Below are 19,824 nucleotides of genomic sequence, written 5' to 3'. Positions count from 1 at the left end.
GAATAATTGTTATATTAAGTCTTAAACTTGATTACTTGCTTTTAGGTTTAGCACTATATCTGTTCCATCAGTAGAATATTGTTCTACCCATACCTTATTATATGAGAGTTCTTTTTATTGTGGTGTCTATTTCTGAATCATTAGTTTATTCATCTCTCATCTTTACAAAATTAGTTATTAAATTTCACTAAGATTTCACTAAGATGTTGCGGGTGAAAATTTTCGCAGATTGAATTTCATATAACTTATTTGTAAAGGTAAGGTGAAAATCAGGTTATCGATTTAATTTCATATTAGCTTATTTGTAAATAAGAGCCCCAATATGTAAAGGTAAGGTGAAAAATCAGGTTATCGATTTAATCTTTGTCCAAGTTCTTCAATTTTGTAAGGGCGTCTAACTCATTTGTATTTTTGTCATCTACAGTGGTGCCGCACAATTTTCGTTGCATCCCCATGAAAGAGTGAAATTCTCCCATCCCATAATCACTGGTAGGGGTTCCATTATATCGTATTCAAAAGGAATATTACAAGAAATATTACAAACAATATTACAAAGAATATTATAGGATTACTGAGGATATTACAAGAAATATACCCACGATATTCTACCGAATCAATATATTGCATAGTATATTCTTTCATATACTAGAATCGAGTGGATATACTCTATCAGCCTCCCTCAAGCTCAACCTTCGGATCCCGGAGGGAGAGTTTGGAACATAATACTTGATGATGAGCCTTCACTAACCCTTTCGTAAAAATGTCAGCTATTTGATTTCGCGTTGGAATGTATTTAACATGTAAAGCACCTCTTGTAACCCTCTCACGAACAAAATGATAATCAAGATCCATATGTTTGGTTCGTAAGTGAAGAATGGGATTGTGAGCCATGTAAGTTGCACTTACATTATCACAATAAAGAATGGGAGCATTGTTCGTTGGTACTCCCAAATCACAAAGTAAAAATTGAATCCAAGCAATTTCAACGGTTATTATGGCCATGGCTCTATATTCAGCTTCTGTACTTGACCGTGACACGGTTGGTTGTTTCTTAGAAGCCCATTGAATTAAGTGAGACCCAAAAAAGATACAATTACCTAAAATAGATCGACGAGTATCAGGATCACCGGCCCAATCGGCATCAGAATATGCTACAAGTTGTGAATGAGAATTTTGAAAAATGGGAGGATTATCATTCCCGAAGAATAAACCTCGACCCAAGGTAGCTTTTAGGTAGCGGAATATACGTTTCACCGCTGCAAAGTGAATGTCTGTTGGTGAGGCATATATTGGCAAACTTGATTGACAGAATAACTGATATCTGGACGAGTGAGCGATAAGTATTGTAAACCCCCAACCAATGAGCGATATAAAGTTGCATTATCAAAGGATTTTCCTTCTGTAATCGATATTTTCTTACTAACGGGACTAGGAGTACTCACGGACTTGGAATGAGCAAATTAATTTTATCAAGTAGTTCAAGTGTGTATCTTGTTTAAGTCAATGTGATCCCCAAGTTAGAACTTAATCTCCATTCCAAGGAAGTGATGAAGCTCTCCCAAGTTCTTCATAGAGAATTGGGTGTGAAGACGATCAATCAAATCTGATATAACACTTGAATCTGAACCTAACCAATATATCATCTACGTACAATATTAGGATTGTAATTGAAGATGACGGTTGATAAATGAATAAAGAGTAATCTGACTTCGAGGCAATGAAACCTATTTCACGAAGATATGATGTAAATCTATGGAACCAAGCCCTGGGAGCTTGTTTTAACCCGTACAACGCCTTGTTTAATTTGCAAACATGATCAGGATAAATAGTATTAATAAAACCGGTTGGCTGAGTCATATGCACTTCCTTATTAAGAAGACCATGCAAGAAGGCATTTTTAACATCTAATTGAGTAAGTTTCCGACCTGATGTAACTGCAATACCAATAACCAGTCGAATAGTTACTGGTTTCACCACCGGTGAAAATGTTTCGTCATAATCAATACCATGTTGTTGATTAAAACCTTTGGCTACGAGTCGAGCCTTGTAACGATCTATAGTACCATCACTTTTGGGTTTAATTCTGAAGACCCACTTGGAACCAATCGAATTCATAGATGGATGTCGAGGTACTAAAGTCCGAGTCTGATTTCGAATCAATGCATTAAACTCATCTGGCATGGCCTCACACCACTTAGGGTCGGACTTGGCTTCACTATAACAGGTAGGTTCTTTAGGTAATGGTGGTAAAGAAGAGAATAATGCGAACCTAACCGGATGTCTGGTTGCCATTAAAGAATCATATACTTTTGGTTTAACGATTCCATCTTTCGACCGTGTTACCATGTGATGAATTGAGCGGACCGGTTGCGAGGGAATTGGTGGTTCATTCGGCAAAGTTGTAGGTGAGTCTGTATCAATGCTCGGTTCAGTTGACCTGCTTACACCTGGAGTTGGAGAAATTGCATCATTGGGAACCATTTAGGAGTCGGAGTTAGCTGAAGAGGAAGATGCTACTGGTGAAACATTGGAAGTAGGCATTAAAATTGGTAATGAAGAGTGGGCTAAGTCAGCAGTGTCATCCCTAGGAATATCTAAGTGAGAAGAAGATGGTGGTGAGGAATTCAGACCTAGAATGGTTGGAAAAGGTAAGGATGAGGATGAATTTCCGAAATTTAAGATAAACCAATTTGGAGCTTCTTTCACCGTCACCTCATTTTCATGATTTTGAAACTCAGGTAATGCAAATGGAAAAAGTTTTTCATCAAATAAAACATCCTGAGAAATGTAAGTTCGGGAAGATTTTGGTTCAAAGCACTTGTATCCCTTATGCAAGTCACTATATCCAATAAAGACGCATGGCAAACTCTTATAATCAAACTTATTTTTGCGATAAGGAGACAATAATGGATAAAATCGTGACCCACCTACACGCAGAAGTTCATAATTTGATTTTCCTTGAAAAATCACTTCAAAAGGTGACTTATTTTTCAGAACTGAAGTTGGCAAATGATTAATAAGATATGTTGTTATTCCAAATGCCTCGGGCCAAAAAGTTTTTGGGAGATGACTTTGGTGCAAAACAGAGAGTCCTGTTTCAACAACATGTCTTATTTTCCTCCCAGAAACTCCATTCTGTTGAGGAGTATGAGGCAAGATAATTGTTGTAAGATTCCATGACTTCTAAAGTAATTTTTGATTTTGTTTGAAGTAAATTCACCTCCACCGTCGCTTTGAAAAATTTGTAGTTTGGCATTAAGCTGATTTTGGATAATTAAATGAAAATCTTTTATGCAATCATATGTTTGAGATTTTTCAGTGAGAAAATAAAGCCACGTGAATTTAGTAAAATCGTCGACCAAAACTAAAAAATATCTATATCCTGAATTTGAAGCAATAGGTGAAGGTCCCCACAAATCAGAATGCACCTTAGAAAATGGTTGTTGAGACTAGTACATAGATGGTTTATAGGGTAATCTATGATGTTTGGCCATAATACAACTTGAGCATAAATGATTAGAATTAGAAACATCTAATCGCTTATTCGAAATAATTTTTGAAAATACACGATAATGGGGATGTCCCAATCTCATGTGCCATACATTATTTGGTACTCTAGATCCTAAAAAACAAGAACGAAATTTCTTAAAACTTTTCTGAAAAGAACGAAGGGCTGAAGCGGAGCATTGATATAAACCACCTTTGTTATGCCCGTGAAGGACCAGATTCCCCGTTAGCCGATCCTGCACATAAAACATATTTTTATCAAACACGACGAATCAATCTAAATCTTTGGTCAATTGAGAGACAGAGATCAGATTTTTTGTTATAGAAGGTACATGAAACACATTTCTCAATGTTCATGAAGATGATGGGGAATTGAGCATAACATTACCGGTATTCTTTACAGGTAAAAGTGAACCATTGCCAACTGAAACTTGGTCACTGCCATTGTAAGGATTCATCTTAACCATTTGGGTGGAATCATGAGCCATATGATTGGAGGCCCCAGAGTCAGCATAATAGTACGGATCATAAATTTCAGCATTTTGATGGTAAGCATTGAACGATTGAGGAATATCGTTCGGTTGATAGTTTTGATCTCTTCGATGGTAGCAAAAATAAGCGGTATGGCAGCGACGTCCACATATTTGACAAACAACTTGTGGATCATAAGAAGAAGAAGAAGAAGGATTAGGGTTACCAAGAATTGAACCTCTTTGATTCGTAGAAGTGGGATTCCAGTTGCTTCTACCACGTCCTCGACCTCTATTACCGAACCTGGCACCACGACCACCTCGGCTAGAACCATAGGACCGATTTTGAGTCGAATCATGTGATGGAGTATGGGTTTTAGCCACCAATGTTGTGGACTGAAAAGAAGGAGTATGTTGTTGTTGGATACGCATCTCATGTGTATACAACAAAGGAAGAAGTTGAGAGAATGATGGAAGATTTTCGCTTGTTTCGATTGCAGTCACAAAGGCTGAATTGTCTAGGTCTAAACCTCTTAAAGTATGCAATACAAGTTCAATGTCAGAAACCGGCATATGAGAGGCGCCGATGGCATCAGATATCTCCTTAATTTTACCTACATAGTCAGTCATAGACAAAGCATTTTTCTGCATAGTTTGTAGTTGAAGAAGAAGTTGGGACTTACCAGCATTATTTTGAGCTGAAAATGTCGTATCCAAATAGTTGGAGAATTCTCGAGCAGTGTTGAACTGTGGAGTTTGTGCAAGAATAGAAGGAGATATTGTTGTATTGAGCCAACTAATGATAGTTTGGTCAATTCTGGTCCATCGCATAAAGGCTGGATTAACAATATCCATGTTCAACGATTCATCAAAAATTTGATTTGGTGGAGCAGTGATGAGACATGAAACATGTCTCATTTGAATCTCTTAACTCGGGTTAGTTAGTCCATTTCGAGCAGTTACTCTCATGAATTACTTGTTTCTCTTGTCAGGTGTCTTCTATGGAATTGAGCGCGAAAAACGGTTAAAATCGGGAGAAAGACGTGTTGAGAGTATTCTAGTCAATTAGTGGTAAGGGTGCTATGGTAAATTTGACCAATGTTCATACTCCGATGAAAAATAGAGTCCAAAATGAAATCGTGGGCGAAAACAGAAGTGAAATCAGAGTCCGAGTGCGAAAATTATATGAGGTCAAAGTTTTGGTCTAAATCGGGTCAAGTTAGGTCTCTCAGTGCCACGTGGCGTGCAAGCTGACAGTGAGGGATAAGTTCTCGGTACACTGGTGGGCGCACGGGTGATATTCGGGATCCTATTGAAAGACGGATGACATGGAATGCAACGCATGGTATTAGGGTGCTCCATTACACGCGTCGCAGAATCCAACGGCTGGGAGAGTAGACGAACAACATGGCATCATCTGAAGCGCGTCGCAGCTTCCTGAAATACACCGCGATACACCATATCAATCTCACTTAACAGCCCAAAAATCTGGCGCCCACATTTGTGGAATTCTCCCTCTCAGTCATCATCTCTCTTCTACTATCTCTTTCTTTCTAAATTTGTGTTTTTAATATTTAGAGAGAGAAAGGTGATATCTTAGACAGAGAGATAAAGAGAATCGTGGAGATGAAAATATAGATGGAGATAGAAGATCATCATAGAGGGAGAGATTGACTGGATATTATTTCGAGAAAGAGAGAGATATTATGGGTATCTTTAACAAAAGAAAGATAGAGAAAGAATAAGGAAGGTTTGGGTTGATGGTAAGAGCTGGATATTGAATGTTTGATAACTTCATAGAAATGGAAAGGAAGATAGCTCGATATTGTGAAATCAGTAGAGAGAGAGAAAGGTAATATTATTGAATCAAGTAAAGGGGAATATTAGAGAGAGAGAGAGAGCTGATCCGATTTCTTTCTCTGATTCAAAATATTCTTAGAGAGAGAAAGGAGCTGTTACAACTTTCTGTTTCTTGGACTTCTATAAACATGAGAGACTGGAGAATTGAAAATCATCTCGGTTGGGGATCACTTCTCTTAAGCTCAATCAGAAAAGAAAGATTAGAGAGAGAAAGTGAGATGAATATAGAAGCTCTCGGCTGGAATACAGAGAAGTACACCATTGATTCGATTATTTTTCTTTTTCCTTATTCTCCTTTGTGAGAGAGAGAGATCACAGAGATAGGAAGAGATTGTTGATAGAGAGAGGAAAAGATTGTAGAGAGACAGAGAGAGAAACAAAGAGAAGTTTATGGTCTAAAACTTGTTTTTTTTTATTGATTTCATTAATAAAGCTTCAATCTTTTCAGTTATATTGGATGTAAAGAGAGAAAGGAAGGATTATATTAAAGAAAGAGAGAGATTACAGAAAGCTAGAGAGAGAATTCAGTTGAGGAAGACGAGAAAATTGCGTGGAAAATAACTTTCCCACAGGGAAATCGTTTCCGAGAAGATGAGAAAATTGATTTCCCTAAGGGTCTGTTTGGTCTGTTTTCCTGGAAAATCGTAAAAACAGAAGGAAAACCCTTCCCTTAGGGTCTGTTTGGTTGAAAAGCAGGAAATCAGCAAGAAAAGTTATGATTCTTCTTCCATTCTCTCTCTTACTTTTCGTATTTATTTTAAATCTCGATCATGATTATCTAATCCTCTAATCTAGGGTTAATGATGAAACCATATTCAAAATATTAATCGAGGTTTTAACGAAAACATCTCCCGGAATTAGGATAGTTCATTATCCGAAATTCTGAGTTATAAAAAAAAAGAGATTTAATTTATCTAATTATTGGTTCTTAAACTGATTGTATGTGGTGAATTTAGAAACCTTAGTCTCTCTCCCATTTCACCTCCCCCCGTTGGAGTTTCACCTTATTAATCGTTTTAATATTTTATTTATTTTATTTTAAAACCAAAATCAAAATCATTTTCAAAATCTTAATATTTCCTAGTTTTAGAATAGATTTCACTTAGTCTCTGAGGAACGAACCGGTCTTACCGGAAATTATTACAACTTGACACCCGTGCACTTGCGGGTGTAGACCTATTTAGGGTAACCTTTCTAGGCCCATCAAGCAGCAGCTGTGATTTCTGATGGGTCATGAAAATGCCCCATCTGAGTCGTTTAATTTAGCCGAGTTAGTTCTTTTCGAGCCTTTATTATAATAAAATGGTTGGTTTTCTTGATTAGGTGTGTTTTGCGGAGTTAGGTGTGAAAATGGTTAAAAATGAGAAAAATATACACGGAGGGTATTTTGGTCATCTGGAGTCAAGGGTATTCTGGGAAATTTGGACAAGGTCAGTGACGAGTGAAAAGTAGAGTCCGAGACGAGCTCGTAGGAGAAAACGGAAGTCAATTCGGAGTCCAGAAGAGTGAGATATGCATAGTCAAAGTTGGAGTCAAACAATGTAGACTGGTGGGACACTTTCGGGCACCATTCTGGCTGGTGGGATAATAGCAGGTGACGTGGCACAAACCGGACATCAGCATGTGGTCCCTCTTTTCACTTTTAAGCCCTTCGAAAATTACTTTTATACCCCTCCTTTTTGTCTCACTTTATGTTCAACCAATAAGAAATCATTTCTTGAGTAGAAAGCAACCTTAACTTCCTATTTTAACCCTTTTTCTCCCATTTTCTCCCAATTAACTCCTAAAACCCTAGCCATCAACCCATCTATAAATAAATCTCTACCTCTTTCATTTCTCTCTAGACTTACAAACCCTCTCAATCCCTCTTCTCTATTACCTATTTCTTTCTCCAACCTAATCCATCTTTTCCATTCTTTTTCTATCTTACTCTACTACTACTAATTCTTCTCTACCACTATTATTCTTCCATTAATAGTTTTCACCTTCTTCCTTCCACATTCTTCTATGATCTTTATCCCCTTTCATCTCTTCTTTCCAACTCCTTTCTACATCTAATTTCTTCCTTCTCTTTCTTTTTCTTATTTGGGTGGCAATAAAATAACTATTACTTGGATTTCTTGGAGTAAAATTCTTGAGCATAAATGGAACAAATTTTGGATAAAATGGAGATACATGGGAATATGGAGTTTGAACATTCTTGGTGATTTCTTTCCATTAATTTCTTAGTATTTTCATTTATTTTACAATGTCAATGAGTGTTATTCTAGATTCCGTGTATAGTTAATTTAGTCATCTAAGGTTGTAAATGAAACCCATTTTGGATCTTTATAATACTTGTTCTTGATTAATTAAATCCTTTGATGTGCTTTAATGTCTATTGATTGTTTATCTATATGGATTGGATTTTCTTTCCATTACTCATGCCTCATAATTAGATATTTCGTACTTTCGTTAAGTTGTTAGATGGAGTATGCTTTTTAGATGATGAATAATAGTTAAGTGATCCGAATCTTTATAAGGAAGACAATTAGAATTAGTAATTATAAAATTGTTTTATCTAGAACATCATCCGGAATCCAAATAGTTCATTATATTGGATCTCGAGTAAATATAAAAGAGATTTAAGTAATTAAGTGCTTGTTTTATAAAGTGAAATTATGCGGTGGATTTCATAACCTTAGATATCCTCTTACCTCTCTCTTAGATAATTTTATTTGTTTTCTTACTTCTTCCAAATCAATCATCGAACTTATGAAGTGGGGTGTGTGTGTTAGTCTAAGTTAGCTATTGACATTTTGATTGTTGGGCTAAACTCGCCGTCAATATTCGAAGTTACCTACCTATTCCATGGGACGATTTCCCGATTTACAAATTATACTATAACTTGAACCCGTATACTTGTGGGAATAGACCTATTTTGGGCCTATCAATTTCGACACGGTGAAATAGATCTTGGGATTTCATGATTGAAATTATTTGTTTCTTCCATGTGAGATAGTTAGTGGAATCTAGTTTGATAGAGACTAAAGGGACTAGATTAGTCAAGGTGGGGGATTGCAGGAAATGAGTGGATGAGGAGGAAGACATTGTTGAAAGGTTGGGGATGGAGAGAATTGAAGAAAAAAAAAAATTAGATTCAGAACCTTAAGCTCTAGATACCATGAAAGTGTGAAATTCTCCCATCCCATAATCACTGGTAGGGGTTCCATTATATAGTATTCAGAAGGAATATTACAAGGAATATTACAAACAATGTTACAAAGAATATTATAGGATTACTGAGGATATTACAAGAAATATACCCACGATATTCTACCGAATCAATATATTGCATAGTATATTCTTTCATATACTAGAATCGAGTGGATATACTCTATCACCCCAATCACTTTGTGAAATCAATATTTTTTAGTTTTTTTTTGTTAAACTAATCAATATTTATTTAAACAAAAAAAAACTAATCAATATTTTTTAGTTGGTGATTGATTTGTTTGTAATGATGTTTTACTTAATTTTGTGTTAACTTATTTCTTTATGCACTGTATTCGATTTTTTAGTTGTAAATCTCTTATGTTCTGATGTAGACGCAGCGGAATTAAAATAAGAACAATAAAATAAACGAAGAACTGCAAAGAAAACGATAAATAAACTAAAACTTGATTAACTTCAATGGTTTTTCTCTTCAATGTGAATAATAAAATAGACTAGACCTCCTTTTATAGGATAACAAACTTTCCTAGATAGACTCAAACTAGGATTCCTAAAATAATAAAATACTCAAAACATAGAAACTTCAAAATAAAGAAATATCAAATTAAAGTAACTTCCTAATCCTATACTAACTAGAACTACTATTATGGTCGAATAGGATGTGGGCACGCGTGGACGTGGGCCCACATGTTATGCGCCTGCATCATGTTCCGATAATTGTAATTAATTTTATTTTATTTTAAAGTTTCAGTTAAATGAGATTAATATTTTTTTATTCGTATTTGTTATACTAGGGATCTCCCGCGTCCTGCAGGCGCGGTCAATCCCTTCGGGCCTACACCAGTCGTGGTCTAAACATTCATAATACAAGTACGGTGGGTTCAGCATTCGCTCAGATGCACGTACTACGTTGTCTAATCGTCGTCTGACGTCAAGCGGACCGAGCGAGAACCTAGACGTGCTAGCAACACATGATTAAAAAAATGCTAGCACATCTAGGTTTTCATTCGGTCTGCGTGACGTCAGACGACGATTAGACAACGTAGTACGTGCATCTGAGCGAATGCTTGAACCCACCGTACTTGTATTATGAAAGTTTTAGACCACGACTGGCGTAAGTCCGAAGGGATTGACCGCGCCCGCAGGGCGCGGGAGATCCCTAGTCTATATAACAAATGACATAGGTTTGGTGTCATGTCATAACTTTGGTTTATAAATCTGGGTCGTCCAATTCTTTTTTGTAAATCACGACCCTTCTTTTTAACGAGTTTTTAAAGGAAAAATGTGGAAAAGTGAGAATAATTACCCACTCCTTATAAACTCTCTAACTATTTTTCTCTCTTTCCTCTTTTCTCCCTTCAAACAACTAAATATAATCTTCGTTATTATTTTTAATATATTTTTATTACTTCAATATGTGTATAAGAGTAAAATATCCTATAATTTTATATAACATAATATAGAAATTTTCGTGCCCTACGAGCACGGGCTATACCCTAGTTAAGGTATAAATAGTATTGTTGGGCTTTAGGCCATAATAGAACTGTTCTTTGTACGAGTTTGAATTTGGCAGTTTCGTGCTTATCACATCTTTGATGTATCAATCCTAATATAATGACTAACGTAGATCGTAGTCAATTTCCAAAAAAAGAAAAACAGTTATTGACTACTGTCTTTTGTTATAGTTATTATGCACATACTAATCATTAGAATTTGAAATAAAATAATTCTCACAAAAGTTCAATAAATCACAGATTCAACCTCAGTTGTAGATCAAACCTGGGACCTCAAGAATTATGGAATAAATGAAGTACCAACTTTTTTTTTTTTTTTTTTTTTGTTGAGAGAATGAAGTACCAACTTGACTAGCAGTTATTGACTATTGTCTTTTGTTATAGTTATTTTGCACATATTAATTTTTAAAATTTGAAATAAAATAACTCTCATAAAAGGATCATTATTCATTAAGTGTGATTTTTTTTTTACATGGACTCTAAGAGTAATTACGTTCAATATGACATGGATACATATGAACAAATACATGAACAGAATAAACTCTATAACTACTACCATCACCATAGAAATATACAAATGGAGATGCTAGAGTGCCCAGTTTTTTGGGCATTTTAATGCCCAGCTGATGTGGAATCACTAAAAGACGAGGTTTTTTCAAAGTTTGACTACGGTGCGGACCGCTTTTGTTTCTAAATGAGGAAATATGTCACCCTCTAAGTACCAATTTCTAAACCACTATATCATTTCCCATGTACAAACACATTCTTATAGTTGTTTACATCTGTTATTACAAATCAATGTAGCTGGATTCAATTTTCAGAGTAGATTGAATTTACGATTTCATGCACAACCAACTGGTAGAACAGTTGCTTACCCATCTCCCTCACTATCTTCGAAAAAGAGTACTTGTATTTCATATCTTCCTACTAAGATTTATTAGTTTTCCTTTTTTTTGTGGTTGAAAGACTCGACTTATTAGCTTGAAGACTGAAAATGGATAATGTATTTTTTTTTTTTTCTTGAAAGAGGATTTTTGTACCATGACAAGTAGGGGGAAATGCCATGTGGCAATGGTGGTGGGTTCCACAAAACAGGAGCAGAACCACATGTGATCACGTGATCCATATTTCAACATGCACTTTATTGGCATGGATATGGGCAACAACACTGATGTCTGGTGGTGTACAAAAAAAGATCACACAGTAACAAACTCAAAACTGTGGACTTACACAAAAAAAAAAAGTGGTAGTGAAATTTCCTATTATTATTAGGGGCGGGAACTACAAATACTACTACCTGTTTCCGTCTGGATGCTACTATATGATACGTTGTATTTGCTCTGCGACACCTTGAAAACAAAAAAACTAAATAAAGAACTCAACCAACCAAAATTATATCCATAGATTAATAGGGGCATTGACCGTGAACATTGTAACATTCAAGCTCTTGCATAAACCGGGTATAGTCCAACTAAATAAATTACCATGTAAAGTCCAACCACATTATTGAAGGGCATTGACTCTAAACCTTATTAACCACTTAGGCTACCAAATGTTACCAATATTTGTGTTACTCGTAATAACAAAAATGATAAAATAATAATTAATATTATAATAATAAATATCTATTCTTTAAAATGAAAATATATCTACCAATTGTTGATATCTACGAAAATCAAAAGAATGTATTTTTAAATCAATATGAATATGTTGTTCCGTATGGAAAGATAATAATAATAATAATAATAATAATAATAATAATAATAATAATATGATAATATTAAATATCTATTGATTATCCATTAATAGTCACAAATATCAAATGTCCATGACAGTGGCATGACTGAGAATTTGAAACCCGATATATTAAATTTGTGACTTCATGGTTGTTGCGCAGATCTTTTTTTTTGTTAAGACATACATTCAATAAACTCAAAAGAGTACACTATTACAATACTTATGAATTAAAAAAGATGGAACAACTTTCCACAACTTTGATTTATTCTTCTTCCTCGCCTATTTAGCCAGCTTGTCTGCATGATCATTCAGCTGTCTATTTGTGTAGTTGAACTGGACACTATCCAATCTTCTTGTTGCGCAGATCTTTACCCACTAATATATATATATATAAATATATATATATATATATATTTCAAATCATTTTAAATTGTCAAATTGTTAGTGTGAATTCTACATTTACGGTCATGGTTGTTTAAGAAATTTTTTTAATTTGAGGGGGTCCAGCGCGATCACTTCCTCAAACACGCCCCTAGTCTATTAATAATCTCTAGACTATGTTGTTTCTCACCTTCCGATCCATTGTTGAAGAAGAATAAAAAGAAGAGAGAGAAATAAGAAGAAGATGAAGAAGGAGAAGAAGAAGAAGGAAAAGAAGAAGATAGATAAAACTTTTATCAACTGAAATTCCATGCCATTAAAACCTAACCCTTTTATATTTCTATCTGTTACGAAACTGTCAAGATCATTATTCTCATCCGTCCTTCTATTGAATTTCGTTTGGAGGAAACTGTTTCTCATTGATTCTACATATTACGATCAAAAAGAGAAAAAGATGATATGTTCATTTTTAGTCTGTGAGATTTGTTCGGGGAGGATCATCTTCATACTTTGAATTTATAAAACTGATGTGTGAAATTGATGAGGACGTCGAAGTTAATGATGATAGGATTTCTATGTTGCGGACGTATGTTTTAGTCGGGACAATGTTTTCTAGCAGTGTCGGCGGATTTCTATGGTGGCGGCGGTTTTCGGTGACGGAGGCGGTTTTCTAGCGACGGAGGCGGTTTTTCAGGCGACGGATGTGGTTTTCCGGTGACGACAATAGTTTTTCGGTGACAGCGGCGGTGGTTTCTTTTAGTTTTTATCCAGTTATTTTGTCCGACTTTTAGGGTCTCTTTTCACGATCTTTAGGATCTTTTTATCGACCTTTAGGGTCTTTGTGTCTGTGTCTGTGTATAGTGCAATTTCTTTCCCTTCATGAGGCACTTTGCATTTGAAGGTATGTAACTCTCATGAAGTTTTCAGAGGAGAGAAATAAGAATTATCGTCCATGTAACATTGTGATTTTATCATTTATTAATAGACATGTTTCCCTTGGCTTCAAAAAAAATAACCATAGATTCCACCTCCTCTGAGAATATAACCGAAGTGTACCGAAGCATAAAAAGCGAGTTGATTTAGCAAGTGTAATATCTTTTGAGATGTGGCGGTAAGAGTGACTTAATACAAAAAAAGTCAGTTGTTCATTTTGCTGTCTGGTTTTCTTGTTTCCTTTCATGGCCCCTTGTTTTGCACCACCACCACCACCACCACCTCTACCTCTAGTCTTGGTCTTCTTATTAAATATTACTACTATACATTATCCTTCTTCACGTTTTACGATCTAATTCTCCTTTATCTTCATAAATATCTTCTCTCTTCTTCAACAATCTTTCAGATCTCTTCTTCACTAGATCCGTAACCGCGTTATTATCTGTATTCTTGGTGAAATTTGATTTCTCAATCACCTTAAAACCTTGTGAAAATTTCAGATCTAGTTACAAAATTAGGTCTGTGGGGATTGTAGAAATTAGATACTCAGCAAACATAAATATCATTTTGAAGTTTTAGAGAGAGAGAGAAATTGAGTTGTGATTTGAAGATGACAATGGAAGCATGTTTAATAGGGAAAAAGAGGAACAATAATATTGTACTTGAAAAGAAGAAGAAGAAGAAGAAGGAGAAATGTATAACTAGAAGAAGAACAAAACGTTGTAATCCTCCACCGACAAATATACTTCAGAATTTGTTCATGGCTTGTACTCAAGTTTTTAAAGGACCAGCAACAGAAGCAGGATCAGTTCCTCCACCTCAACATGTTCAAAATTTGTGTCACATTCTTGGTAACTCATCTTCTCTCTTTCACAGAGTATATTTTAATTTCTGCAAATTTTTTCCGTATTTTTTGGGCAATTTAGTCATACCCCCTCGTCTCTAATTTTTAATTTGCAGTATTTTTTTAATTTGATATCAGTGAAACTCTTTCTTTTTGCGCAGTAGGAAAATACCTAATTTCTTATTGTTTTTTCTATCTTTTCTTTATTCGATCTCTCGTACCTATTCGATTTTATGTTGTGCGGACTAATCTTCTTTTCTCATAGTACTTATTTTTTACTTCTCTTATCCATCTTTTTTCTACTTTACCAACTACGTTTATCAAAAATTCAAAATTACTAAATCGCAAGAATTGAAAATATAAATAGTAAAATTTTAAGAATAACTTTTGAACTTCTCCATTGTTTTGTTTTACGTTAAAATTGGTGTTTTCAAGTGTAACCAATTTGAAGAAGACTTCTTCATATATGTTGTTCTTTCTATGCATTAAAAAAACACAAATGCAAATTGAAATTATGATTTGACCGAAAAAATGTAGAAGAGAAATTATTCATTTAACTTGCAAATTATATAGAAAATATTCATGGAATTACTGAAGTTACAGTATTATGTCAGTCGTGAACTTAAAATTAGATAAAAGAATTCATTGGAAGACCAAAGTTAGAGTGTTATGTGGACACGCGGTGATATGAGAGGGAAAAAAAATATAATAAGTGTAGGGGTATTTCGTACTTCTAACTGGGAAAAAAGGGGTTTCACTAAAATTCAATCTCTTACTTTGATTTATAGTAATAGCATTTCCTTATGTATTGTTTGGCTAGGTTTGGTTGAGATTTCTAGTAAAGGTGTGTTTGGTTGCAGGATTCTTATCAAAAGTGGGATTTGGTAGGAATCATGAATCCTTGGTCTATTTGGCTACCAAGAATCCTAGGACTCTTCAATCTTAAGGATTCTTAATTCCAAAATTTGTATTGGACTAAAATCCCACCCTACTCGATTTGCTAGGATTTTGGATTAATAAACTTAAAGCAACAAAAAAAGATATTTTCTTATACAAAATAATTATTTTAAAAATATTATTTTTTTCCGCAAAAATCAGTTTTTTTTTCCAGAAAATCATTTTTTCTCCGAAAATCATTTTTTTCCACAAAAATCATTTTTCTCCAAATTTTTTTATTTTCGTGAAATCCGATTTTTTCGACAACCGTCTTTTTCCCGAAAACCGATTCTTCCCCAAATTATTTTTTTCTCGAGATCCGATTTTTTCCAGAAAACATATTTTTCTTTGAAAACAGTTTTTCCTTTAAAAAAATTGTTTTCATGAAATATCGGTTACCGAAAAAAATAGTTTTTGAAAAAAAATTTGGGGAATTTTTTTTTTTGAGAAAAAAAACGCATTTCGGGAAAAACTATTTTTCAAAAAAAGTAAAAAAAAAACAGTTCTCGAATATAATTTACGAAGAAAAATGAGAGTTCTCGAATGAAACGATATTTGAAAAAATGAGTTTCGAAAACAAGGTTGATTCAATATTTTTTTTTAAAGAACCGTTTGAAAATACTCAAATAATAATAAATCCTACGATTCCTATTAGTTGCCAAACAAACCAAAAAATGTTACTTGGAATCATGAATCCGCGGATTCATGATTCCGCCATCCGAACACACCACTGAATTCCTCACAATCGCATTTCATTATGTCCTTAGATTTATTTTATAATTGAACATAAAATAATGATTTAATGGACCCTAGATTCTAACATGCCAGTATCAGGAATCACAAAATTTGTACCGAACCGAAAAAGATATTTCATTCGTTGGTTTAGATTTGCCTGTTTAGATGGTAGCTTACATATTTATATCAAGTTTAGTGGGTCCAATGTTACCAGATACTCTACTCTCTCTTGCTTACTGCGGACTCGTTTCTTCGCATCTTATTTGAATAGGTTTGCGATCTAGTACTCCAAATTTGTAGTCTTAATCAACCCAAATTCTATGTAAAAGTCTACAAGTTTGACTAGTTGGGTAGTTTAACTGCTAGATTTTTTAAATTAATAAGATTTTAAGTTTTACGAAAATAGAAATGTTGGGGAATAGGTATTTCTATTAAATATATGCACCATAAAGAGTACAATATTTAAGAAAATAGTCCAAACCTTACAACAATTGAGAAAACGTACAGAGATGTATATCCCCAGCATTCCTGATACTCACATGCTAGCGAATCGCGTACCTGTACCACGTACCGGACTGATCCAGATACTAGGTAACATTGGGCGGATCGGACATGGAAATGAACATTTTAATGATTTTAAGGTCAACCAGATCATTGAGAACTTAACGTGACGAATTGGAGTTAAGAATGAAGTAGGTGAAAGTCGGAAAGTGGGCATATTAGGATGTGGCCTATTAATGTATTGGGCTCTCTCTCCTGTCACAACAGAGCAGGACTACAAACCAAATGGTAGTCCTGTTGAAATGCACAGAGTTGACAGTTTGGTATATATTGGTACATCTTAACACCTGTTCACTCCAATTAGTGATCAAAATATGTCCTGGGATTATTTCTAGTATGGATTGACTATTGAGTCAATCATCCACTTTGCTATCTTGGTGGAAGAAAATGGTGATATTGTTCCTACATTGATCAAGAATTTCAATTTTGAGAAATCATCAAAAACCTAGGCTCAAAAAACTCACATAAATATATATAACGAAGTGTTTTGTAACATTTGACTAACACGAGTTACAAATTTCTCTTCTGTTTTGTAGATAGTATGAAGCCAGAAGATGTAGGCCTAAGTAGAGATCTTCTTTTCTTCAAGTCTAATAATATTCCGAAAGAGACTCCAAGTATTACTTATACTACTATATACAAATGCAATAGTTTTACGGTAAGTGCTAAATCCGACTCCTAATTAATTAACTTACATATAAACTTCCCTCGTTTGAAAATTTCCGTCTTTTAATTTTCGAGTATTTTGCAGATGCACCTGTTCTTCATTCCACCACTAGGCGTTATCCCACTCCATAACCACCCAGGAATGACCGTTTTCAGCAAACTCCTCTTAGGAACGATGCATATCAAATCTTATGATTGGGTTGATCCGATTAAGCGAGAAGACTCAATCTCATCAAAATGTTAGTCCTCTGAACTCTCCTTTTATATCGCTCGATTACGTATCATGTGAAGTAGAATAATTTACAGTTCAGATTTGACAAAGAAATTTTGATTGGATGTGTAGATCTGCGATAAATGTGTTTATGATGGTCTCAACGATTTGATTGTTTTGTCTAAATTTGCAGTAAAGCTGGCAAGTTTGAAAGCTGATACTATCTTCAGTGCTCCATGCAATACATCAGTACTTTATCCGACATCTGGAGGCAACATTCATGAATTTACAGCCATAACACCTTGTGCAGTGCTTGATGTGGTTGGACCACCATATTCGAAACAAGATGGTCGAGATTGCTCATACTACAGAGATTTTCCCTGTTACCTTTCTACAGGTAAACAAGAAACTTCCCGTATTATTTAATTACTTATAAATCTATTGAGACAGAATGAATCCTGAGCGAAAATCGGAATGTCGTAGTTATGCCAGTAGAGTGGCACATGAACAAACGGGAAGGAAGACATGTTCAAGAGTGTAAAATCTAGGCTCTAGCGACTGATTGTCAATTCTTTTGTGCGAGACCGTCAATCATGTTCCACATCATCCAACAAAAAACGCGTTAGGCATAAAGAATTCATTTTACATGGGGCTCATTTGTACATGAATAACAAAAAGTCGTATGGCCGATAAAATATAATAAGCAGGGTTTACCAATTCATTTTGAGTTGGATATTCACAAACTTAATAGACTGGGTTGATTCACAAAAATCCAATTAATGATTAGATCTAATGACATAAACTTAATTTGAATATTCATGTCCACCCACATCCTGAAGACATTTATACTCTTATAATGGGAAGAAAATGATTTTATTTTCATATTTTGTACTTGACTATAATATATTCTTCAACATTGTTTTCTTAGCAGATGGTGCTAAAGATGAGGAAGCTTTAGAGAAGAAGGAAAGAAATAGTTATGGATGGTTAGAAGAGATTGAGATGCCAAAGGATTTAAAGATGGAAGGTATTGAGTATTTAGGTCCACAAGTAATCGAACCACCTTTCGGACTACTATAAACGATTAACCGTCTAACTTTAGTTCTCTGTCCGGTATGGTAGAAGCTTCAACTTTTGGTGTTATGTTGTTTTTCACCCCTCTCCTCTCTTCCTAGACCGATATATATATAGTGGAAGAGAAATGGAGGGTTTTGTCGGAAAAGTTTTTGGTTTTCTATACTTAGAAAAATCAGGAGTTTCTTGTATGAAAAAAAGAACTGTCAAATGGTTTGTATCGGTGACTTTTTGTTTTGTGAATATAACAAAGGTTGTTTTGTCTTCAGACATCAATTATGGTAGCTTTCCTACTTTTCAAATGTCAAAATCTATTGGAATAATTCCAGTTTGTTAATATCTATTGTTTGTCAATATCATTTGGTCTCCCATTCCTAACACCTTATTTAGCTGGACACAACTCTCATGAAGACTAGTTTGCTGTCATAGCAGCTACTGTTCTCCCTTTCAACAAAAAAAAAAGCAGCTACTGTTCTTGATAATAAAGATGTTATTGGCAAGCAACTCGTCTTGTCTGTTCAGTGGGAAGTCAATTGGAATGGTTCGGTACCCTACTCTCTCTTTGTTTTCTAACACCAAAATCTTTGTGTTCTAACACCAAAGATTGTCAACAATTTTTCGGAAATACGTTATTTCACATAAGTGGAATGGGTCATTATGTTTATACTTTAGACAAAGACATTTGTCAGCCAAATTACTGGCACCTTAACGAATCACAAGTTGCAGATCATCACAATGCTCTCCTCCAATTCACTCTCCAACAACTTCAAGAGCTATACCCTCAAGTTAACATAATTTACGCGGATATACCCTCACGTTAACATAATTTACGCCGATAATGCAGAAACGTGTGAGATGACCAATGTCTGTAAGAACCCAAAGAGTTACATATTGTGGGATCAAACTCATATGACTGAAACAACTTAACAAGTTATGGCTTCCGGTGTTATTTCAGGCACCTTCACTATTCCATCTTTTGACATGCCTGCAAGAAAGTGTTCTTCGTCAACGTAGATCGCTTTATTTCATTCATGGAGCCCTACAAACAAAAAATTTTATGCTGTTTTTATTTTGAATTTTTGTTTTTCTAAGTGTTCCAAAACTGAAGGACATAAAATATAATGCAATTTTTTTGGTGTATTCTTATTAAAAATTTTGTCTCTAACTATTACAATACTAAAG

The 19,824-nt window shown here is 34.8% G+C and overlaps 1 protein-coding gene across 2 annotated transcripts; it reads left to right on the top strand.

Annotated features, from left to right (window-relative positions):
• The first annotated feature begins 13,753 nt into the window (after positions 1 to 13,753).
• LOC147549729 (plant cysteine oxidase 2-like) lies at positions 13,754 to 18,910 on the top strand. 2 transcript variants are annotated; one of them, XM_086671918.1, is made up of 5 exons: positions 13,754 to 14,466; positions 17,228 to 17,349; positions 17,443 to 17,596; positions 17,762 to 17,965; positions 18,500 to 18,910. In XM_086671918.1, exons 1-5 carry the CDS (start codon positions 14,226 to 14,228, stop codon positions 18,646 to 18,648), a joined length of 870 nt encoding a protein of 289 aa, XP_086528044.1. In that variant the 5' UTR covers positions 13,754 to 14,225; the 3' UTR covers positions 18,649 to 18,910. The 2 variants fall into 2 exon arrangements, with proteins under 2 accessions (XP_086528044.1, XP_086528043.1); XM_086671917.1 differs by having other exon boundaries at positions 13,914 to 14,466; positions 18,497 to 18,910.
• The last annotated feature ends 914 nt before the right edge of the window (positions 18,911 to 19,824 follow it).

Source organism: Eschscholzia californica, unplaced genomic scaffold (genome assembly GCF_041429995.1).
Source record: "Eschscholzia californica isolate CP2 unplaced genomic scaffold, dmEscCali1.0.p SCAF_3, whole genome shotgun sequence".
NCBI classification, from domain to species: domain Eukaryota; kingdom Viridiplantae; phylum Streptophyta; class Magnoliopsida; order Ranunculales; family Papaveraceae; genus Eschscholzia; species Eschscholzia californica.
Note: the sequence above shows the minus strand (reverse complement) of the source record. Positions and strands in the feature narration are given on the sequence as shown.